The sequence below is a fragment of the Cricetulus griseus genome, chromosome 6 (assembly GCF_003668045.3).
Source record: "Cricetulus griseus strain 17A/GY chromosome 6, alternate assembly CriGri-PICRH-1.0, whole genome shotgun sequence".
NCBI lineage: Eukaryota > Metazoa > Chordata > Mammalia > Rodentia > Cricetidae > Cricetulus > Cricetulus griseus.
In genome coordinates, this window is record NC_048599.1 from 142668800 (window position 1) to 142692090 (window position 23291).

General features: G+C 48.6%; 3 protein-coding genes and 1 long non-coding RNA gene across 5 annotated transcripts in view; 2 read left to right on the top strand and 2 right to left on the bottom strand.

Moving 5' to 3' along the window:
* The first annotated feature begins 352 nt into the window (after positions 1 to 352).
* On the top strand, positions 353 to 6895 carry Tor1b (torsin family 1 member B). 2 transcript variants are annotated; one of them, XM_027423901.2, is made up of 5 exons: positions 353 to 608; positions 1127 to 1392; positions 3588 to 3763; positions 4414 to 4541; positions 4695 to 4726. In XM_027423901.2, exons 1-5 carry the CDS (start codon positions 419 to 421, stop codon positions 4709 to 4711), a joined length of 777 nt encoding a protein of 258 aa, XP_027279702.1. In that variant the 5' UTR covers positions 353 to 418; the 3' UTR covers positions 4712 to 4726. The 2 variants fall into 2 exon arrangements, with proteins under 2 accessions (XP_027279702.1, XP_027279701.1); XM_027423900.2 differs by lacking the exon at positions 4695 to 4726 and adding an exon at positions 4796 to 6895 and having other exon boundaries at positions 355 to 608.
* Positions 6896 to 7945: 1050 nt separating this feature from the next.
* Tor1a (torsin family 1 member A) lies at positions 7946 to 15273 on the bottom strand. Its single transcript, XM_027423902.2, has 5 exons — positions 15045 to 15273; positions 14449 to 14714; positions 11178 to 11353; positions 10949 to 11076; positions 7946 to 8542 (listed from the first exon to the last, which is right to left on the bottom strand). Exons 1-5 carry the CDS (start codon positions 15223 to 15225, stop codon positions 8292 to 8294), a joined length of 1002 nt encoding a protein of 333 aa, XP_027279703.1. The 5' UTR covers positions 15226 to 15273; the 3' UTR covers positions 7946 to 8291.
* Positions 15274 to 19372: 4099 nt separating this feature from the next.
* Positions 19373 to 23291, bottom strand: part of CUNH9orf78 (chromosome unknown C9orf78 homolog) — a 9756-nt gene continuing 5837 nt past the window's right edge. Inside the window, exons 6-9 of the mRNA XM_027423899.2 lie at positions 22114 to 22311; positions 20450 to 20586; positions 20264 to 20362; positions 19373 to 19866 (exon numbers count right to left, since the gene is read on the bottom strand). Of these exons, the coding sequence (XP_027279700.1) occupies positions 19775 to 19866; positions 20264 to 20362; positions 20450 to 20586; positions 22114 to 22311 (526 nt within the window). The 3' untranslated portion in view covers positions 19373 to 19774. The remainder of the gene's footprint in view (positions 19867 to 20263; positions 20363 to 20449; positions 20587 to 22113; positions 22312 to 23291) is intronic.
* Positions 19839 to 23021, top strand: LOC118237937. The gene is made up of 2 exons (XR_004770510.1): positions 19839 to 19924; positions 21474 to 23021. It is a non-coding gene; the product is annotated as an uncharacterized LOC118237937 (long non-coding RNA).

Below are 23291 nucleotides of genomic sequence, written 5' to 3' on the forward strand. Positions count from 1 at the left end.
GTGGTGGCGCACGCCTTTAATCCTAGCACTTTGGAGGCAGAGGCAGGCGGATCTCTGTGAGTTCGAGGCCAGCCTGGTCTGCAGAGCAAGTTTCAGGACAGCCAGGGCCACACAGTGAAACCCTGTCTCACCCCCCCTCCCCCCGCAAAAAAAGGGAGGGAGGGAGGGAGGGAGGGAGGAAGGAAGGAAGGAAGGGAGGAAGGAAGGAAGGAAGGAAGGAAGGAGCGAGCGCGTGAAAGTCCTTCGAAGGTCCCTAGAGGGTTTCTTGCCACTCACAGGATGGCGCCTCACTCCTCCCACCCATTTCCGGTATGGCCGCTCTCTGGGTAGGCGGAAGTGACGCTCCATATGGGAAGTAGGTCTGCGGCTCATCTGGGGCGAGATCTGAGCGCCGCGGCAGTCCTCTCGGCGGCGCGCGATGAGGCTGAACGGCTTCGCGTTCCTGTGGGCTCTGCTGACCGCCCGCGTGGCGGCGGCGCTCGAGCCGGTGACCGTGGCCATCAGCATCGCGGCCGTGTCGGCGCTCTCCGGCTACCTGACCTACTCGGACTTCTTCTCCTGCCGCTTCTCCGAGTGCTGCAAGGAGGACCGGCCCCTCAACGTGTCGGGTACGTGCCCGCGGCCGCCGGGCGGGGGCGGCGGGCGGGCGGGCGCCGGGAGTTCGGTTCCACCTGCAGCCCAAAGCGGCGCCGCGGGAGACAGGCTCGGCACACCTTCGCAGACCTTTCGATGACCGGCGGCAGAACCGAAATGAACGCAGCGGCGCCAGCTGTGCGCGCCTCGGTGGCGGTCAGGCAAGCGTGCACCTCCATCCAGAAAGCCCGCCTTTGGCTCTTCCGTTCTTCCCGAGCCGGCAGGGGTGGCGGGAAAGCTAGCTCGGAGCTCAGCCGCGAAATGGCTCTTCCCTGGATGAATGAATCCGCGTGGCTTCCATGTCAGACGCTTAAGTGTTAGTTAGGGAGCACTGCCACTTACGGTTCTGACTCTAGATCTTAAGGTTCGGGCTCTGCAGGTTGGCAGAGACCCTGCTGATGGATCAGTCGCTAAGCTGTGCCTCTCTCTGGCCAGTTTCAGGTGCTTTTTTTTTAACTTGTGTTTTCTTTCTGTTCCGGGCTGGCCTGCGCAGCCCTCAAGCTGGACTTGGAGAAGAAGCTGTTTGGACAGCACCTCGCCACCGAAGTGATTCTCAAGGCACTGACTGGCTTCAGGAACAATAAAAATTCCAAGAAACCACTGACTCTGTCCTTGCACGGCTGGGCTGGCACGGGCAAGAATTTTGTCAGCCAGATTGTGGCTGAAAACCTTTATCCAAAAGGCCTGAAGAGTAACTTTGTTCACCTGTTCGTCTCTACTCTGCACTTCCCTCATGAGCAGCAGATAAAACTGTACCAGGCAAGAAAACTCATTGCTACCTGCTTACCTGCCTGGGCCGCCTGCTAAGCAGCTCGGGCCTCTGCTCTCCACCTTGCCACAGCTTCATATGACCTCTGCTTTGCTTTTTTTACTTTCTGTTATTTGTTGACAATTTCCCTATGTAGGTCTGGCAGGCCTCAAATTCACAGAGATCCCCTTTCCTCTGCTTCTCGAGTGCGGGGATTAAAGGGTGGGCCTCCCTGCCCTGTATTTATACTTTTTGAGTTAAGATCTCATTATGTAGCCCAAGCTGGCTTTGATGTTAGGGATCCTACTGCCTCAGCTTTCTGAGAACTGAGATTAATAGACATCCACCATGTGTTTGTGTGTGTGTGTGTGTGGGGGGGTGTCTTAGATAGGGTCTCATGTAGCCCAGGTTGGCACCAAATTCACTATATACCTGAGGCTGGCCTTGAACTTCTGACTCCCCTACTTTCACCTTCTGGAGTGCTGGGATTATATATGTTCGGCCTTCTCTCTTGAAATTGCTATTAATAAATTCAATGAGGTAGGGGATGGTATGTACATTAAAAGAAGGAGGCAGCAGCTGGGTGTGGTGGCATATGCCATTAATCCCAACACTCGGGAGGCAGAGACAGTGACTCTCAGAGTTTGAGGCCAGCCTGGGTCTACAGTATGAGTTCCAGGACAGCCAGGTTAAACATAGAGAAACCCTGTCTCGAAACAAAGAAAAAAACAATGATGGAGCCAGCTCGTGTGTGGGAGGTCATAGGTTCAATACCCGGGACTTGGGTGACGAGAAGGAAGGGGGCTGGAATAAAGAAAGATGGGCAAAAGAGGCAAGGTGAACTTGTTCTTACAGCCTGTACTACTCATCACTTCCCATCTGTCTCTTAGCCTATGTCTTAGGCACCCAAAAAGTGACTAGCCTTCCCAGCAGGGCATAGGGTGTTAGGCGAGGCAGTCTAATAGTTGGCTTGGGCGTGGCCTCATCGAAAGCTCTCCACCTGTGCCGTAGCCTGGATTTTGCCCAGTATCTTGCTGGGTACCCAGAGGATTTCCTTTTACCACTTTTGATTCCCTTGGCTTCTCCCATCCTGCAGACTTTCTTGTTGTGAGAGCTCTGAACATTGCATTGGCTGATTCTGACTTAAGTGACTGCTTACCTGTTGGTGCTAATCCTTCTAGGGACTGGGAAGAAGAAAGTGAAAGTGAATCTTTGTTTTCTCAACAGTGAGGCAGGGAGGAGTGCCAAAGGGAAGGGACAATTTTATTTTAAGGTGCTGGGGATCTAGAAACCAAGGTTTTCTCATGCTGAGGAAGTGCTGTTGCCACCAGGCTACAGCCCCCATCACAAGGTAAAGTTCATATTTTCCAAATTTTATTACAGATCCTTCGAAATATAGTATTTACAAGGGTTGTGGCCTCCCCAGGGCATTTTGGGGATGAGAGGCTGTTGCTTGGGTGTTTCAAGAAAGCAAGGGGGCAAGCAATGTAGCTCAGTGCTTTTCCTATCAGCCAGGCCAGCATGACATCTATTCAAAGCTTTGGTCCCCTGCATTGTAAAGGTCTGAATCCAGTTGTCATTTCTCCTTTTTCTTTCTTTTCTTTTCTTTTCTTTTTTTTTTTTTTTTTTGGCTTTTCGAGACAGGGTTTCTCTGTATTGTTTTGGAGGCTGACCTGGAACTTACTCTGTAGACCAGGCTGGCCTTAAACTCACAGAGATCTGCCTGCCTCTGCCTCCCGAGTGCTGGGATTAAAGGCATGCACAACCAACGCCCTGCCAGTTGTCATTTCTCTGTGTGCCTGGTGTCTTGGTTTCTTTTTCTGGTGCTGTGATAAAATACCTGGAAAGAAGCAACTCCAGGGTTCTTTTCCTTCCTTGTTTGAGGCTGCTGTACTATGTGTCCAATTCTCTACTTCCCATTTTGTTTCGGGAGGACTGAGGTTACAGATGCATGCACAGGCACGCTGTGGTTATCTATGTGCTGGTCAGCACATAGCTTTTAGAAGTCTGTTCTCTCCTTCTATCATGTGGATCCCAGGGATTGAACTCATGTGGCCAGGCTTAGATGGCTAGTGCCTTTCCACTTGTGACAAAGTTTGGAAAATATACCTGTTGTGCGGGGGCAAGTATGCAGGTGATGGCTCCTCAAAGCCCAGGGAGCTCTGGAACACCCTCTGAGTTGTGCTTCTCTTTATGGTTGGTCTAGAACCAGCTCCAGAAGTGGATCCGAGGCAATGTGAGCGCGTGTGGCCTCTCCGTCTTCATCTTTGATGAGATGGATAAGTTGCATCCCGGGATCATTGATGCAATCAAGCCCTTCCTAGACTACTATGAGCAGGTGGATGGGATTTCCTACCGCAAAGCCATCTTCATCTTCCTCAGGTCAGCCAAGGAGGCTTCTCAGGGACTACTCAGGGACTACAAGTGCTGGAATGAGGTTTTCCTGGCTATCCAGGACAGAACTGCTATCTTGGCAAAGAAAGCCATAGGCTCTTTGTCATATTTTTACTTTCCAGTGTCAGTCTGGCATAGAAACTGGGTCTGGGATAAGCCAGAGTGACCCCTCAGTGAGGCACTTGTTGCTTCTGCCTGCCCCTCTAAACACAGCATTTGCAGGCACACACTTTTGTCCTTGTCTGGTAGCATCTTGCAAATAGTCCTGGATTAAAGCTTTGGAGCACTAGCTGGGTGGTGGTGGCACAGCTCACGCCTTTAATTCCAGCACTACGGAGGCAGGGGCAAATGGATCTCTGTGAGTTCAAGGCCAGCCTGGTCTAATGAGTGAGTTCTAAGACAGCCAGGACTATACAGAGAAACCCTCTCTCAAAAAAAAAACAAAAAATCTCAGGATCTCTAGAAGTGGGGCACACCTGGAAGCAGGGGTGTCATATGGTGATACCTGCTTAGATGCACAGGACTCCAGGGTTGGTTCTAGCATTTGAAAAGGAGTGAAGCCTTGGGTGAATGTATTTGGCAAGGAGATGGGGATAAGTGAAGTGTGATATCAATCTTTGTGTCTCTGGCCAACTCAGTAATGCAGGTGGGGACCTGATAACGAAGACGACCCTGGACTTCTGGCGGGCAGGAAGGAAGAGGGAAGAGATCCAACTGAAGGACCTGGAGCCCGTGCTGTCTGTGGGTGTCTTCAACAACAAGCACAGTGAGTCCATTATGGAGTGGGGGCACTCAGTGCTCTGCTGGCACTGAGCTGCTTCACGACAGTGTCTTGAAAAGCCAGCATCACTCTTGCTTGCAGCTTTGCTGCCATAGGGAGTTTTCTTATGGTATTATGAATGCTTATGTTACTTGACAGAGTCTCTGGAAAGGTAAAGACATGAAGGATGGACTATGGACCAGGATCAGATATGGGGTGTGGCCAGGAGGCAGTGATGGAGACCCAGTCTTGTTCTGCAGGTGGTCTGTGGCGCAGTGGGCTGATAGACAGAAACCTCATCGACTACTTTATCCCCTTCCTGCCCTTGGAGTACAGACACGTGAAGATGTGTGTGCGGGCAGAGATGCAGGCCCGGGGGGTTGCTGTCGATGAAGACATCGTCACCAGGGTGGCAGATGAAATGACATTTTTCCCCAAGGATGAGAAGATCTACTCAGACAAGGGCTGCAAGACTGTGCAGTCACGGCTGGATTTCCATTGAGTTCTTCACCTCATGGGGTGGGAGGATTCAGGGGCGCCTCCAGCTCCTCCAGGGCCTTGCCAAAGCACTTTAAAGACCCCCTTGGGGCTTTGCACATTTGCACCTGTGGACCCGAATGCTGTCAGTGTTGCATGGCAGCAGCTGAATACGAACTTTAGGCTGTGAATCAAGTGCCTAAATGTCGGGACGTGGTGCCAATGGTACCTGTGCCTCAGATGCCTAATGGGCTACAGCACCCTGTAGCAGCCTTGGGGAACCACATTTTCCCTTCCAGGAACACCCACCTCTGCTTTTTTTTTTTTTTTTTTTTTTTGCCCTGATCTGTCAATTCAGAAGCAGATGCTGGTCTCTGAGGGGAGCATGTGAGCTTGACCTCTGCAGAACTGTCAGTGTGAGCAGTAGGAACCCCCTCTGAGGCACTTTAGCACACTGGGACACAGAGCCTTTGAGGCAATACTTTACCTTAGCTGCTTCTGCTTAGCCCTGGCTGTGGAATTTTCTCACCTGTCTCCCACTGTGTATGGGTTGTAACCTGCCTTGGCCCATGTCTCTTGAACTGTTAGATTCACCCCAGCCTCATCCCTGGTCATGTCAGAACAAGCCATCAGCTTTGAAGGAAATCTGGGTCCGTTTGCCAGTTACACTTGCTCTGAAGGTTAAGGTCAGCTGTACAGCTACAGCACCAGGCTCATGCATAGGAAGAGTAAGCACTAGGCTAGGTCTTGCATGGCCACACCCCCCAGTGTGTTCAAACTGTCTGCAGGAGGGGCCACACACCAGAGATGCTGGTTTTTTTAAGGACATGTATATTTTTAAAATATGTTTTTTTACTTCCAAACGTTAGGTAATAAAAGTATAAGATGCCATGTGTTTTAAAACCTAGGAAGCACCTGGCAGTGGTGGCACAGATGTATCTCTGAGTTTGAGGCCAGCCTGGTCTACAGAGTGAGTTCCAGGACAGCCAGGGCTACACAGAGAAACCCTGTTTCAAAAGACAAAAACCTGGGAAGGACATAAATTAGACTAAGTATTCTTGGTATTCTCAGGTTTTTATTGTTGCTGGGTGTGGGACACAATGCCCATGCTCCTAGCAGGAAGATCTTGACTCAGGGTTCCTCCACTATGTTGTGAGTTTGAGGCCAGCCCAAGCTACATGAAACTCTTAAAAGAAAAAAAAGGTTTTTATTGTTAAAATGTGTAGAGTGGGAATTATATAGGCACAATTTTAGACCCCACAGTCCTCAGTTTGTAGTGGGTCCTGGATGTAATCTCCGGGTGATGCCTTGAGTGGCAATAATGGGCTGGGCTGTTCTGACTGTAGGAGAGCAAGTCTGTGATTCCAGCCTTGTGAACCATTCTGTCCCATAGTTACAATGCAGCTGCAGACATGAGAAGACTGTGCCATAATTTTATAGAATGTGGTAGAATGACTATTTTTATAACATGGAGATGCCTTACAGAGAATCACATTTAGTCTTTTTAAAATGAGTGTGGTAGTGTATACCTTTAGCCCCAGCACCTGGGAGGCCATGACAGGACTGCATCAACTTTGAGGCCAGCCTAGGCCAAACCACATACAGAGACACTGTCTCAAAGCAAAAAGCAAACAAAAGCCTGCCAAGGTGAGGCTGAGTTCCATGCCATATTCTTGGGTTGGACCCAAGTTACCATTTATAACCTGTTGCGTGCCTGATCAAAAAGAAACAAGCTTTTCTGTTTACAGTGATGCAATGTGTGGACACGTGTTGGCCACCTTTGGACTGCTGTTACCATCTGTGACTTGGAAAGGTGTGGGTTGGCCTGTGAGAAGGCATGAACAGTTGGATGCAGACTAATAAAGCCAGTGTGGTTTCCCTCATTTGTGTGGCAGCAAACTACGCTCAGAAAGAAGGCTCTAGAGCTGCTCATGTATTCCTTCCCTTCCCATACCTGGATGTCCATGTTGACCGAATCACACAAAAATCAATGCTTGTTTTTGGGCTTTTCTATGTGGTGTGTTTGCACACGTGAATAGTTAATTACATGTACACACATGGAGAGGCCAAAGTTGGGCACTTCTCCCTTCCTTAGACAGGCACTGGAGTTCAGCAGCAGCGAGCTATTCTACCACATAACATCCTCCTAACGGTGATGTATCTACCTGGCCATAGCTGTCTTCATCCTAGCTCCAGAGAGACCCCGCCGCTGGTTTTTCCTGCCCAGCACTGGTAAAGAACCTGATTCCAGATCTGTTTGTTGGCCAGGACTCAGACTAACTGTCCTCCGAGAGGACAGTCTAGGTAGGCAAGCCCTCCTCTTCACTATCACCCTGCTGCGAACCCAAAACTACCCACACTGTCATATCTACAAACACAGGACCGTGCTCCTCAGTTAGGGCTCAGTGCTTGGGCTCCATCTTTAGGTGAGCGGTCAGACTTGAAACAACTCCTGGGGACTTGGAACCATCATTGGGAACCTTTAAGAGGCTGGTAGCGGAGGCAGAGAATGGTTCTGCCAGCAGTTGCCCTACTTCTTGATGCTGAACCTTCAGGCCCTTTTCTCCTTGCTAAACCCAGCCCTGCAAGTGCCCTGGATGGCAGCCACAATCACAGGAGCCCCACCTCTTGGCAGGCACTGTGTGCACAAAACAAGCCCATCTGGAGCTCTACCTGCCAGGCACCTGGAGTGGACCTGACAACCACAATGCCACTAAGCTTGTTCCCATACTACTGAGTACAGGGAAGAGCTTGAGGGTGCATTTGTGATGGTGATCCCGGCCCCTGCATGGCCCCTGGCTGGGCTGGCTTCAGTCCCCTAGGGCCAGTCCCTTGTTCCTGAGATGCCATCTATGCAGCAGATACCCATGCTTGGGCCGCTAGTAGAAACACTGGTGATGTCAGCCTGACAGTTTCAAAAGACACACAAAGCCAACAGCTAAAACATTTCTCATAATATTAAAAAACCACGTAAAATAAAGTTATCACATTTGCAGTAAAACTTACTTATTCTGCCTCAAAACAGAAACACCTGAAATTAAAACATAATTTTTAAAAATCATGAGCCTGGGAATGGGCAGGCTGGGAAGTTTCATCCTCTGGAGGTGCCAGGAAGCTTTGGGTCCCTGTTGTGTCTGCGGTCCCTACTATAGGGCCACCTGCAGGCTCTGAGGAGCAGAAACAGTCCCCAAGGCAATACCTGGTAATCTCATCAGGAAGTGTCCTGAGCCTCTTCCTGGGAAGGGAGTGGCCTGACAGTGCGAGCCTCTGTGGCAGGGCTCAGTCGTCCAGGTAGTAGTCCAGCTTGGTGAACACAGTCTTGCAGCCCTTATCAGAGAAGACTCTCTCCTCCTTGGGGAAGAATGTCATCTCTTCAGCCACCTTGCTTATAATGTCCTCATCTACTTCATAGCCACGGGACTGCATCTCAACTCTGATACACATTTTCAAGTGCTTATACTCCAGGGGCAAGAAGGGGACAAAATAATCAATGAGGTTCCGGTCAATGAGGCTGCTGTGCCAGAAGCCACCTGGAAAAAAGACCAAAAGGTGCCACTCAATATTCATCCGTCCATCCAGTATAACTACTAGGTGTCCACTGCGGGCCAACCTTTGAGATAGAGCTGAGAGACCACCCCCTACACCCACCTCCATTTCCATACAGTGAGACAGGAGCTAGGGACTGCCTACAAACACTGCCCTGTGATGCTGCTGTGACAGCGAGGGCAGGGTGATGTAAAGGGATGGACACTTGAGGGTGGAGAGATGGCTCAGCAGTTAAGAACACTTGTTGCTCCTTGCAGAGGATCTGAGTTGGGCCCCAGTACCATCTAGGCTGTTCATAGCCACATAACTCTGGGTCCAGTGGGTGCAACACCCTCTCTGGACAAACACACACACACACACACACACACACACACACACAAATGAAAAAAAAAAAAAAGCTTTAAGAGAGACACTTTAGTGCTGTGGGCTTGGAAAGGTCTTTCCAGAGTACCTTAGAGATGAGAGGCAGGCTAGAGGGCCACATGCACCATACTGTGTGCTGGGATCCAGGGAGTGTGGTGAGAGGCTGATGGACAGGTTGGAAGAGGTGCAAAAAAAGAGATAAGGGAGGCTATCCCCAAAGACAGACTCCACTAGTCAGTCTCCATCTAGGAAACTATAGTCTGTCCTCAGAGCTTCAGCAGCTAGAGCAGCAATTAAAGAATCCACTGCTGCTGCTAGTGCCCAAACCATGCAAAGCATTCTGGAAGCAATACCTAGACTCCCCTGGGTGGTAAGTAATGTGTGCAGGCAAGGCTGTGCAGCTCAAAGGTCTGAACTCTGACAAGTGTTTCCCTGCAGAAGCCTAGCTCTGCATGGCTCAGTCTCCCAGTACTGAGAACACTTGACTCAGCACCTGCTGGATGCCCCAAAAGCTTATGACATGTCTTCCCATCCTACTTAACTCTAATCTCTGTGTTCTGGCTCACAATGCAAGCCGTGCAGAGAGCCAAGGGTCTGTTCTCAGTTCCCGATGAAGCCCTGCACAGTGATTGTACACAGTGAGGACCTGTGGCCACAGCAAAGAACAAAAGTAACTATGGAGCAGCCATCAGGATAACTGCTGTCTTGCAGACCTACACTGTGCCAGATGTACACAGAGCTCTGGGCATTGTAGCTGGGGACGTCTGGCCTGGCTGGAGAGGAGACCCCAAGCACATTCTGAATGATGAGGATCCAATCACCTGACCCACCAAGTGCTCAGCATAACCAGTAGACTTCAGATGGCTACAGGCCTTAAAACAAACACCAGCTGGGCTGGGGTGTAGTTTAGTCGTAGGGCACTTACCTGGCATGTGTAAGGCCCTGGATTTGGGTCTGAACAACATACAAGTAAAAACATCCATATACTGCCAACTCAGATGTGTGTCCTGAGTCAAATGTGTCCTCCCAGCCAGGATGCCTCAAACACATGTACTCCCTACAAAAACTGCTCTTCTCACTGTGCAGCAGCACTACTGTCAATGTTCCACCACCTCAGCCAGACGCCTGACTGTCTCTGACCCCATCTACAGCCCTGCAGGAGATCCTCTCTACCTTCAACACAGTGCTCTGATGTATTGCTGCCACATCACTGTGCTTCCTGTTGTGAGCAGTCAGACTTTTTAGCATGAAGAGAGACGTTTCAACATGTAACAAAATGCTCAACTTTCCTCAGCAGTAATTCCTTTGTACAGGAATAACACAACACACTGACTAGTCACCTAACTTCAATACAGATTTCTTGGTGAGCATGTTTCCAATGAGCCCTGTGGCCTTTTGTTTTGTTGAAGACCTGGTGAGATAACCAGTGAGTCACCCTCATGGCTGTCTGTCTATCTCCTGAGGTTCAAGGTCAAAGGTTGTATGATAGTAGCTGGAGAAGCAGCTGAGCTGAAAGTTAAAAGCTCTGAGTGCAGGATGGAGGTGGCGCCCAGCCTGTGTGGCACTGTGCAAGCTCTGCCACTGGTCCTCAGTGTCCTCTGTAAACAATGGGACGAGAGGCATCTATCTATTCTATAAGGTAACAGGGCAGACAAACAGGTCAAATGTCTGAGTGTCTGGTACAGGGGGAAGACCTGGTCATGGGTAGGCAGAGTCTTAGGGTACTGCAAAGCGAGAGTCCTAACCTAGTTACCTCTTTCCCTGTAGTCATACAGTGGCCTTCTCCCAGTTTAGCTACCTGCTTTTCCTCTACAAGAAATGTAGAACAAACCCTGTCTCAACTAACTGAGCAGTGGTGCAGCCACTTCAGCATTTATGAACTCTCCTGTGACTCATTAACAGATTTCACTCAGGGATTTGGCTGGGTTGGGGGAGCATTGAGACCACAGTAGATATGGCTCCTAGACTGGATAGAACGGAGGGTGTAGGACTAGTGGGTTGGACTCATAAAGGGCAGCTGTACTTACTGTTCTTGTTATTGAAGACAGACACCGCCAGGGCGTGCTCCATGTCTCTGAGCTTGATTTCTTCCCTCTGCTTCCCACTTTTCCAGAAATCCAAAGCCACGTCTGTAATCCTTTCTGCCCCAGCATTGCTGAAGAAACAACTGTAGTGAGGAAGGGCTGCCCTTCTCCCCAAAGCCCCCAGGTCCAGGCACAAGGGTCTCCCAGCAGGTCATCCCAGCCACAGCCTCACCTGAGGAAGATGAAGATGGCCTTCTGATAGGAGACCTCGTCTACCACATCATAATAGTCGAGGAAAGGCTTGATGGCATCAATGAGGCCTGCATGCATCTTGTCCATCTCGTCAAAGATGAAGATGGACCGAGCACAGGCACTCACGTTGCCTCGAATCCACATCTGTAACTGGTCCTGAAGGACAACAGGACCTATTCAGAGCTCTAGCAGGTGCAGTTCTATCATCTTTCCGTTTCTTTGTTTTTGTGCAGCTCTACCCAGAGCCTTACTAATGCTAAGCAAGTCACACCCAAGCGCTCAGAACAACTTTGCCTCCCAAGGTCAATGGCGGTACTCTGGAGCACTGGGCTGTGAGCATCACATACACGTGTACACACACACACACACACACAACCCTACCTTTCCCTCATGATCACATGGCCTCATTCCCATGCCACAGGTGAGGACACTGAGATACAGAGTGTTTCAGCAGCTTGTCTAAGACAATATAATTAAGCTGGGGCAAACAGATCTCAATCCAGCCTGCCCTATGCCAAAGCTCCAGATTTGTGGCGCTACATTGCACCCACACTGATGCTGGGTCAGCCAGGCGCCAGCTCTGTCCTCACAATAGCAATGTCACATATATCCTATGTATGGTAGTCACTTGGTAGGAGGTAGAAACCAACTATCATCTCATCCTTCCTCCTCAGTCCAGCTTAGAGAAGTGCTGACTCACAGGTGGGAAAACAGTGCACAGGACTCCCTTAGGGAGTATGAACTTGAATACTCAAGCTTCCTGAGAGGGTGTAATGAGAATTTCTAAATAAATCTACCTGGCCAGGAGCATACCATAAGAACACATCTGGAGCCAGGCGGTGGTGCACACCTTTGATCCCAGCACTCAAGAGGCAGAGGAAGGCTGATCTCTGTGAGTTCAAAGCCAGCCTGGTCTCCAGAGCGAGTTCCTGAACAGGCTCCAAAGCTACACAGAGAAACCCTGTCTCGAAAAACCAACCCCCCCCCCAATAACAAAAAGCCCACATCTGGAGATGGGCTTGGGGACATGCATCTGTGACCCCAGCTGAGACAGAGCAAGAATTTCAGCCCAGGGGTGGGAGGAAAGCTTATTGAGAAAAGTGCCTGCCTTATTACAAGCACCTTGTGAGGAAGTCAGGTATGGCTGTATGTGCTTCAAACCACAGTGCTGAGGAGGCAAAGACAGGATCACTGGGGTTTGCCTAGGTGGCAGTCCCAGGTCTCAACGAGAGATGCTGTCTCAGAAAAAAGGTGAACAGATCCTGAGGAACATCACCAGAGACCTATGGCCCCCATGCACGTGCACATGCATGCATGCGCGCACACACTCCCAAGCACACAAAATTCTAAAACAAACAAAAGCTAAAATAATAAGAGTTCAGGGCCAGCCCAGGCTGCAACAATGGGCACATGAGCAGCCGTCTCAAAAAAAAAAAAAAAAAATTCTTATTTGTATTTGGTGTTTTGGTGGGGCAGATGACAAAAAATGGTATCAGGGTCTTACTCATCCTAGGCCAGTTACATACTAAGCCACCAAGGTGAGACACACATCTCTTCAAGCATTTTCCTCAGAAATTCTACACAATCTGTAGGCATTTCCACCCTCCTCCTGAGATGAGGTAGGGAATCAGCTATGCATTTTTCTAAAGAACACACTAGCAGTTACATTGTACATCTGCTTGGGGTTCTCCCCTGGCTCTGGCTCGTTGTGACCATGGTTAGTGTTCCATTTGCATCCAATGTAAGCAGCAAATCTGCAGATGTGGACCATATTCCCCTTAGAGCAGGGGGTCTCAACCCCTTTGGGGTCAAATGATCCTTTCACAGGTTCTTGTATCTGATAGCCTGCATATCAGATATTTACATTATGATTCATAACAGCAAAATTACAGTTATGAAGTAGCAATGAAGTAATTTTATGGTTGAATCACCACAACATGAGGAGCTGTGTTAAAGGGTCACAGCATAGGAAGATTGAGACCTACTGCCTTAGAGGAACCCGGAGCGGCCTACTAACACCATGAGCTAAGTGACCATTCACATAGAACTCACTCAATTGTTAGAGTCCAACAGACAAGGTTTCCCAGTCTCCTACAGCCCGTGTGCAGGCCACTACAGCAACATTTTAAACCACCTACCAAATGCTACTGAGGAAATGCTGTTGGGACCCTATTTTTTTTTCTTCTCTATTTGTCCTCTCCTTGCCTGTTTTCAAACAGAGGCTCACTATGTAGCCCAGGCTAGCCTCAAACATGTGATCCTCCTGCCTCAGCCTGCAGGGAATACAGATGTGTAGAAAACACCCAGCTGATCACAGGTACAGAGATTGAAAAACTTAGCCAGGTGGTGGTGGTGAACGCCCTTTAATCCCAGCACTCAGGAGGCAGAGGCAGGTGGATCTCTGTGGGCTCAAGGCCAGCCTGGTCTACAAAGTGAGTTCCAGGACAGCCAGGGCAACAGAGAACACCCCCCACCCCCCGGGGGTGGGGGGTGGTGAACTGCCCAAAGTCACAGTCATGGTGACCCTGATGTTTAACAGAAAGCAGGGGGTGGCGAGGGTATGGAGGTATGAGGGTGTACTTTACACAAGAGAAGGCAAAAGCACTATTTTGTGTAACAAGAGTGTGCCTCTCAGGTTAACTGAGAAAGGTTAGCTGGAGTGGGGGAGAGTTAGGACCTGAATTCAGGTGTGGGCTGTTAATTAAACTCCAAAAGCTGGCTGTAACAGCCAAGTCAAAGCAAACTTAGACCTCCATGTTTCCTTTTCACCATGTGAGTGGGACCTGAAGACCCTGAAGTTGGATTTGATTATGGCCCCTCTTGTCCACAGCCAATTGTTACTGAGCCTAGAGGTCACCCATAAAACTTTCGTGGTCTAATTGCTCTGTATCACAAACCCTCTGTAACTTACATATTCACCATCACTCCCACTGCGGCGGCAGGAGCAGAATGCAGGTGTAGGCAAGTGCTCTACCCTTTGCTATCCCAGCCCTTGACAATTTCCTTTGAAACACGGTCACGATCTGCACTGCACAGGCTATCCTCAACTGTAGTTCCTCCAGCTTTTCTCTCCGCCTCCAGAATGGCTGACATAACCACAGCCAGCTATGTCCACACCTTTTAAAGAGGAACTGACATACAAAGAGCCATACCGAGGCTCACTTACTGACGTGGAATCCCCACATCCCGTCTCACAACAGAGAAGCCCCAAACCCGCATCATCCACGAAGGCGGCCAATTAATGCTCTTGCCTTATACAGGGTGACGTTAGAGGCGTGGGGGAAGTGCAGCGTGGCCACAAACAGGTGCACATAGTCACTGTTGAGTCCACCCTCGTAAATATTCTCTGCGATGATCTTGCTGGCGAAGTTTTTGCCCGTGCCTGTCCACCCGTGCAGAGAGAGGGTAAGGGGCTTCTTGGGCTTCGGGTTACTTAGGAAACCAGACACGGCGTTTAAGATGACTTTCTTTGCAAGATGCTGTCCAAAGAGCTTGTTATCCAGATCCTTCTGCAGTGCTGGGAATGGAAAGATCACTCTGGTCAGGAGAGAAGCAAGTAGGTAAAATGAAGCCCCGTTTCCAGGCTGTCAGAGCCCCGAGCCTAGTGTGGAGAGCGCTGAAGGACCCTGGTGCGGCGAACCCTGCCCTTCCTAAGGCCTGGGCTTGGGGGTGTTCCCAAAGCCAAGCGGAAGGAAGAGACGCGGTGAGGCCGCCCCGGTGAGCTCCGCGCAGGGCTGACACCCTACCCCGGGCCCGGCAACTCATCTCTTAGGCCTCGGACCAAAATCCGGCCTGGCCGCGGCACCATCCCCCTGCCGCCTGGCGCCCGTCCCTGGTGCCCGCCTACCCTCCCGGCTGAGGCTCCGCTTCTGGCCGCAGCACTCGGCAAAGAGGCAGTAGAGGCGCGGGTAGGAGATGTAGCCGGTGAGTACGCCGGCCAGGGCCAGGCCCAGGCTGATGGGTTCCACCGCACGAACCGCGCACGGCGCCAGCAGCAGCAGGGCCAGTGAGGCCCGGCCTAGCTTCATGCCCGGACCCGCGCCGCTTGCGCGTCCCAGCGCCCACCTTACCCAGCGCACCGCCCAACGCGCGTTTCCGGTTCCTGCCTGCGGGACAGCCCTCTTTGTCTCGGGCAGGCCGTCCAACCAATGTAGCGGCTGCCATCTTTGTTAAGGGTAAAGCTCTTCCTGCCTCTGAACCTTGAGGTTATAGGAGTCAGGTGTATTTGCTTCCCCCACCCTCATCAAATAACAATATTTTAGGGCAGTTTTTAAACAATGACGCAGGCATCTAATGAGGTGCACATAAACTCCTGTAGGCATACACAATGTATAAATGAATACATAAGAACTGTGAGAATATAATGAGTTCCCATATGACAACCCCATCCCCACCTCTGGTTACCTATTATTAAAATCTGACATTTGGTCAAGGTGCTATGGGTGGTGTGCGCCTTTAATCCCAGCACTCTAGAAGCTGAGGCAGGTGAATCTGTAACGAATTTGAGGCCACCCAAAGATACATAGTAGACATTTGAAGGCTGGGTATTTTGGCACTCTGAGTTGGAGTCACCCTGGCCTACACAGCAAATTCTAGGGGCAGCCAGGGTTACACCGTGAGAGCCTCCTTTCTAAAGAAATAAAAATTTGACATCTGTATATTATACTTGTTAAAATCCATGAACCACTATATTTTTGTTTGTTTTTGTTTTTCGAGACAGGGTTTCTCTGTGTAGCTTTGGAGCCTATTCTGGCACTCGCTCTGGAGACCAGGCTGGCATCGAACTCACAGAGATCCACCTGTCTCTGCCTCCCGAGTGCTGGGATTAAAGGCGTGTGCCACCAACGCCCGGCTTTTTTTTTTTTTTTTTCCCCCGACAGGGTTTCTCTGTATAACAGCCCAGGCTGTCCTGGACCTCTCTCTGTAGGCCAGGCTGGCCTCGAAATCAGAGATCCGCCTGCCTCTGCCACCTAATGCTGGGTTGAGGGCGTGCACCACCACCGCCCCAACCACTATATTAAAGCCCACACAGTTCATCCAGTTTCTTACTTACTTAGGGAACCCATCTAGCTCCCCCACAGTGCTGATTCCCCAACTCCTCTTGGATTCTTCCGACACTTGCCTTGTTTTTTAAATGACTTTGAGAGTTTTGAGGAACACTAGACACTTGGGGGACACTGGGATGAACCCCAGGGCCAAACACTATCATGGAGCTTTACCTCAGACCTTCTACTTCTTGTTTTATTTCATTTTAAAAATTCTTTGAGGTGGGAGAAACAGTGGATGACAGGATTTAGACTCAGGTCTGTACAAGAATGACTCTTAACTTGTTTGCCATTTCTCCAGCCCCAAACTTTGTTTTGAGGTAAAATCTTTATAACTATTCCAGACTATCTTTCAACTTCCTATATAGTGCAGGCTGGTTTTGAATTTGCAATCATCCTGCCTCAACCTCCTAGGTTCTGGAATATAGGCAAGGCTTTTTGTTGTTTTCATTACTGGGGATTGAACCTTGGGTCCTTTGCTTATAGGCTACACCACTGAGTTATACTCTCATCCGAAAATCTTTGTAGATTGCCCCTCTATTGGAATTTGAGGGTTTTCCTCATCATTAGACTAGGGTCCTGGGGTTCTGGAAGGGGGACTGCCAATGTAAAGTGCTATTTCCACCACATCCTACCCAGGGTCACATTGTCAGCATGGTTTGATTGCTGACACTGAACTTTGCTGAAACAGTTCTAATTTGCTTTCAATTACTATGATAAACACCATGACCAAAAGCCACTTATGGAAGGAAGGGGTTTATTGCATTTTACAGGTGCAGTCCATCATTAAGGGAAGCTAATTCGGGAAGCAAGGTAGGAACCTGAGGGTCTAAAATGAAGAGCCCATGGAAGAACAATGCTTACTAGCTTGTTGCTTTTGGTTTGCTCAGCTACCTTTTGTAGGCAGATTTTTCTGTCCTGCCTGTCAGCTCCCAAATAACCACATGGATACTTTATGAAAGCCAATAGACATGTTTCTAATTAGCTCTTACAACTTAAATTAGCCCATTCCTATTAATTTATGTGCTGCCACGTGGATCATGGTTTGTTAACCTCATCTCCTACGTGTCCTGCCTCCTCTACATCTCCTTACAACTCCACCCTTCTTTCCAGCATCCTCTGTGCCTGGAAACCGTGCCTGGCTATTGGCCATTCAACTTTTTATTAAACCAATCAGAGTGACACATTTCACAGTGTACAAAGAGATTACGCTATAATAACCTTTCTTTTTTTAATTTATTTTATGTGCATTGGTGTTTTGCCTGCATGTATGTCTGTGAGGGTGTCAAGTCCCCTGGAACTTTGAATAGTCTTGGCTGTCCTGGAACTCAAGAGATCTGCCTGCATCTGCTCCTGGGGGCTGAGATTAAAGGTGTGTGATACCATGCCCTGTCCATTTTTTTTTGTTGTTTTTTTTGTTTTTTTAAACCCAGGCTGTCCTTGAACTCTTTATGGAGAATGAATACCAAGCAGTTTACTGTGGTAACAGGCCAAGCACTGCCAAATGGGCCTTACTGGATGTCCCATGATCCCTCTGACATATATCCAACCCCTGAGATCTCAAAATCCTGCCTGTTAGTGGAAGTATAACAGGCCCCCAGACCTTAGTACAACTGACTCCCTGATGGAAGTACCATTCAGGCTATAAAACTCAGCACATAGACAGTACTACCTGCCAAAATAAAAAGACAGAACAATCAAAGTCTCAAAATGTACTAACCTTGCTTTTTGGCTTCTGTAGTTTTGCTTCTGGCTAACTGTTCTTGTAAACTTAAATATGTGAACCTGGGACATGTTTTTTTTGTGTGTGTGTGTTTAAAAGTTCACCGAGTGGGGCAGTGGCACTTTTAATCCCAGTGCTCAGAGGCAGAGGCAGAGGCAGGCAGATCTCTGTGAGTTTGAGGCCAGCCTGGTTTACAAAGCTACAAAGAGAAACACTATCTCAAAAAGCAAAAAACAAACAAACAAAAAAGTTCATCCTGAGAAAAGGCTCAGGGCTACACTGAGATCCTGATCCGAGTGATGTCGATAGCTGATAAAGACTGTCTATTGGCTTGAACCTGTCTGAGCAGTCTTCTATGGTGAGTGCCCAGTAACAGAAGGAAACACAAGGCAAACAGGAAGACTGGGCCTAGTATGTATTTAATAATTAAATTCTAAAAGAGACAACTTTTCATGTTCTTTTCTTTATTCGCCTGCTTCATTATGTAGCCCTAGATGGCCCAGAACTCAGAGATCTGCCTCTGCTTGCTGAGTGCTGGGGTTAAAAGGCTGTGTCATGCTAGGCTGCTTTCCTTTCCTTTCCTTTCCTTTTCTTTCTTTCTTTTTTTTTTTTTTTTTGAACTTTTGAAAGAGTGTCTCTGTGTAACTCTGGCTGTCCTGGAACTTAAAGATTCACCTTCTTAATCAAAAAAACTTTATAGCTCTGTATGAGTCAGGGAATGCCATTGTATCTGAACCATCCTCCATTTTTCTGCTGTGAACTGGACAGATGTATCTACCCCCCCACCCCCACTCCCACCCCTGGCCCTTTTCTGGCTATCTGTCCTGGAACTCACAATGTAAATCAGGCAGATCTCAAACTCTGCCTCCTGAGTACTGGAATTAAAGGCATGTGCCACCACACCCAGCAAGGACAGATTTATTTTTCTTTTTTTTTTTTTTTAAAGATTTTATTTATTTATTATGTATACAACATTCTGCTTCCATGTATATCTGCACACCAGAAGAGGACACCAGATCTCATAACGGATGGTTGTGAGCCACCATGTGGTTGCTGGGAATTGAACTAAGGACCTCTGGAAGAGAGTCATTGATTGCTCTTAACCTCTGAGCCATCTCTCCAGCCCTCAGATTTATTTTTCAACCCTATTTCAAATGCTGAAAGAAACCATGGCTGTGTATACAATCCCAAAACACAATTTAAACAGACTGGAGAGGTGGCTCAGCAGTTAAGAGCACAGGCTGCTGCTCTTCCAGAGGTTAGATTCCTAGCATGGACATGGTAGTTCACAACTATGGGTAACTACAGTTCTAAAATAATTAACATCCTCCTTTGGCCTCTACAGGCACTGTAAGCACACACATGGTACACAGATATACATAAAGACTAAACACCCACATACATAAATAAATCTTAAAGCAATTTAATAACACTCTTGAGAATAGTAGGTCTAGTTTGTCCCAGGTAGGAAACAATAAAGACATAGATACATTGTCTTGTTTTGAAAGTTACAAAGTTAGTGCTTGAAATTGCCAGTCAGGTGTGGTGGGGCCTCTAAAATCCCAGAAGGAAGAGAGCGTTTAAGGAATACACAGGGAGGCACAGTCTCCAACCAAAACCCAGAATAGAAATCTAGCAGGTAAGCAAAAGTACCATCTGATGGGGAACCCATTAGCTAACAAGCAGGTTCTATGTAGGGCACTGTTTGCACCAGGAAATGTGTGAGCATGTGAGCATGTGTGCATATGTGCTATCCACTCATCTTCTTAAACTTCTCATTGGTTTTGTTATCCAGCCCCTACCACTGTCTCAGTAGCGCCTGTTCATCTTCTTGAACTTCTCGTAGTGGTAGTCATCTGTGGCCTTCTCATTGGCAGGACGCTTGCGGTTGGGAGGAGACCCTGAGGAGAACAGAGGCTGCCTGTTAACGGTGGAACCAGCAGAAACTACTGTTCCAAGGTGAGAGCCTGGCTGGAGTCATCCACAACAGAAGCCCCAGCACTGAGGCCTTGCTACATGGCTCTTATTTACTGATATTTTTGCTTTTCCCTTACTGAAACTTTTAAACTCAGTCTCTACTAGCTGGACAGCTTGAGGGCCCCAGAGCATCCAATGGGCTACCTCTATACATCACTTTACCAAGAAGGAACCACAGCTTGGAAAGGGGAAGGCATGTGGCCATGGTCCTTAGCAGGGGTCTGGGTCAGATGCCTTGGTCCCCTAGGGCTTGAGCAGTGCCCTGCCCAGCATGACTCTGTCTTCACAGGCCACTTAAGTGCCACCCAGGGCTGTACTCACGTTCAGGCTCTGGCTTCTCCGTGTCACCCACTCGTAAGGGCCGGGCTTTGGGCTCTTCTTTGTTTCTTCGGATGGGTGCATTGAGCTCCTCGTGATAAACTGAATAGAGAAAGAACAAAGAACTGTGAGGCAGGAGGTGGGGCTCGTAGGAGACTCGTGGGGCCTGGGGGCAGGCAGTGCACTCACAGCGGTTGTGCTGTACATAGTTCACGGCCATGTTGGTGGGCACAAATGATGTCTCACTATCCTTCTTCTTGTTTTGCTGCTCTGCCAGCAGCCGGGCCTTGGCATCCTCCGTGGAAATGATATTTTTTATTTTCGCACTATGGAAAGATAAAGAGCCAACCCTCATACGAGGCCGTCACACCTTTGGAACTGACTGGGGACGCTGGCCACTCCTGCTGCACCAGAAGCTTCTACAGTGTACCAGGACACTTCGTGCCTTTCCTTCTTTCCTTTTTGTTTTTGTTTTTCAAGACAGGGTAACCCTGTGTAGCCCTGGCTGTCCTGGAACTCACTCTGTAGACCAGGCTAGCCTGGAACTCACAGAGATCCACCTGCCTCTGCCTCTTAAGTGCTGGGATTAAAGATGTGCACCACTATCACATGGTTCCTTTTTGTTTTTAAGACAAGATTTCTATGAAGCCCCAGTTGGCCTGGAACTCAAGGTCCATTTCCCCTTGCCTCAATCTCCCCAGGGTTCAGATACCAGCGTGCGCCAGCCACCCTACCTGGCCTGACCCTGTGATCACATTGGTATGGAAAACTCAGAGCCACCAGAGAACTAATGTGTTGTCTCTTTGATAAAGAGGAAATCTTGGTGTCTGGCAGTGGTAGCATACACCCTTAACCATAGCACTTGGAGGCAGAGGCAGAAAGATCTGTTGAGTTCAAGGCCAGCCTGGTCTACAGTGAGTTCCAGGACAGTCAGGGACACACAGAGAAACCCTGTCTCAAACAAACAAAAAAATCAAAAAGGAAATCTTAAGCTGTGCTTGCAGGTGAGTGGCAGAGCACTTATCTAGCATGTGTGAGGTCCTGGTTCAAATTCCCAGAAATGCGTATGTGCGCAAACACAAGATATCCTGCCCATGAAAATGGAGTGAGCTGCCTAAGTTTCAAAGCCTTCTAGGCCAGAAAGAGATACAAACCTCCTAGCATTTCACTCTACACAACGAAGCTGCTGACCACTGTCTTTGTTTCCCTGCAGGTGAAAGAAGGCTCAAGGAGGACGTGTGGATCAGCCTTTTACACAGCTCTTGACGAAAAACCCAGAAAGGAGTGGATAAAGAGACACTTTTGCCCCTAAGTCTCTTCAGTCACTGGCACAAGGTGTAAGAAGAAACCCCTGGAGACAATTTGCCTCAGAGAACTTGTGTGTAAATTCCCAAGGAGACTGAAGGATCTTCATAACTTTTGTGAGCATGTGTGAGTCTGTATGAGTGTGTGTACATGCATGTGCGTATACGTGTAAGCGTGTGTGGGAAGGCCAGAGGACAACCTCAGATACAGGCCATTAGGAGGCTCATGTCTCGTTTGAAGCATGGTCTCTCACCAGCAGGAACTCAGTAGGTAGGCTAAGCTGGCTGGGCAATGAGTCCCAACAGCTCTCCGATCTCTACCTGCTCAGTGTGCCCCACTATAGCTGGCTTTTCTGGCATGGGTTCTGGGGATGAAATTGAAGTCCTCATGCTTACAAGACAAGCACTTTACTAGCTGAGCCATCTTCCCAGCTTCCCCAACTCTTAGGAATGCTAGGCAAGTGCTCTGTGGCGTGTCTGTGTAACTGCTAACTGGAAAGTTGGTGGCTCTTCCCAAGTACAGGGCACAGCCAAGGTTGGGAGACATACTCTATACCCAGGTCCACCTCGGGGATGCCGCTCAGCATCTGGTTGGACAGCATCTCCTCCGTCTTCTTAGCAGAGGAGACACGGATGTTCTCTGGTAGCTCATAGAGGCAGTCCTCAGCATTCTTAGGCTTGGCCTTCTGTTCCTCTTGCTCCACAATCCCCTTCCTCTTCTTCAGCTCTGTCTCAATGTATTTCATCCTGAGAAGGGACCACAGGATCAGGGGGCCAGAAAGCCACAACAGGTACCTACTTGTTAGCATTTTTTTAAAGATGAACTTTTTTTATTTTATTTTATGTATATATGTATGTGTGAGAGCATGTATACCACAACACATGGAAGTCGGAGGACAACTTGTAGGAGTTGATTCTCTCCTCCCACTATGTGGGTTCTGGAGACTGAACACAGTCATAAGGCTGGTGACAGATGTCTTTACTCATTGAGCCATGTCACCTATCAATATGAGGAAAAATTTTTTGAAGGCAGTTCTCATTATGAAGCCCTAGCTAGCCTCGAACTCTTTATTTATATAGACCACGCTAACCTTGAACTCAGAGATCTGCTTGCATCTATTTCTCAAGTGTCAGGATTAAATTCATGTGTCCACACACCTGTCTCCAATGAGGAAATTATCAGTTCATGGAGAAAGTAAGAAAAATAAAAATACCTGGAGTTTGTTTTTGACAGTCTCACACATGTGACCTAGATGGTCTCAAATTTGAGATCCTCCTGCCTCAGCCTCCTTGGTGTTAGAATTACAGGTGTGCACCACCATACCTGACTTGAGTTCACTTGAGTTTTTAAAATTTCAACTTAAAACATCAATGTGTACTAGAGACCACAACAACTGATCTCTGGATGTGAACATATCCAGTGCTCTTTGAAGACAGAAGGTGGCATTATGTTTCTGTTTTCTCCATCCCTACAACAACCTAGCAGAGTGAACTAGGGTTTATCAAGATAAAGGAAAAGTGAGAAGGAATTCCTGAGTGTGTAGGACTCAAGGAGTGATACTCTATAGAACCATGCTTTAAAACTTGGTGGAAAAGAAGTGCTAAGTCCATGATAGTCTTGTGGGTTTTGTTTTTTTTAATTATTTTTTATTAGTTCAAATTAGGAACAAGCCTGTTTCACATGTCAATCCCTTCTCCCTCTCCCTCCCCTCCTCCCCTATTCCCCA

Excerpts from the sequence above, each read along its gene's own strand:
- Tor1b (XM_027423900.2), top strand. The coding sequence starts at position 419 with ATGAGGCTGAACGGCTTCGCGTTCCTGTGGGCTCTGCTGACCGCCCGC. Across the intron at positions 1,393-3,587 it reads AGCAGATAAAACTGTACCAG|AACCAGCTCCAGAAGTGGAT; the intron begins GCAAGAAAACTC and ends TGGTTGGTCTAG. Across the intron at positions 3,764-4,413 it reads GCCATCTTCATCTTCCTCAG|TAATGCAGGTGGGGACCTGA; the intron begins GTCAGCCAAGGA and ends TGGCCAACTCAG.
- Tor1a (XM_027423902.2), bottom strand. The coding sequence starts at position 15,225 with ATGAAGCTAGGCCGGGCCTCACTGGCCCTGCTGCTGCTGGCGCCGTGC. Across the intron at positions 11,354-14,448 it reads CTAACGTCACCCTGTATAAG|GACCAGTTACAGATGTGGAT; the intron begins GCAAGAGCATTA and ends GTTGTCCTTCAG. Across the intron at positions 8,543-10,948 it reads TGTCTTCAATAACAAGAACA|GTGGCTTCTGGCACAGCAGC; the intron begins GTAAGTACAGCT and ends TCTTTTTTCCAG.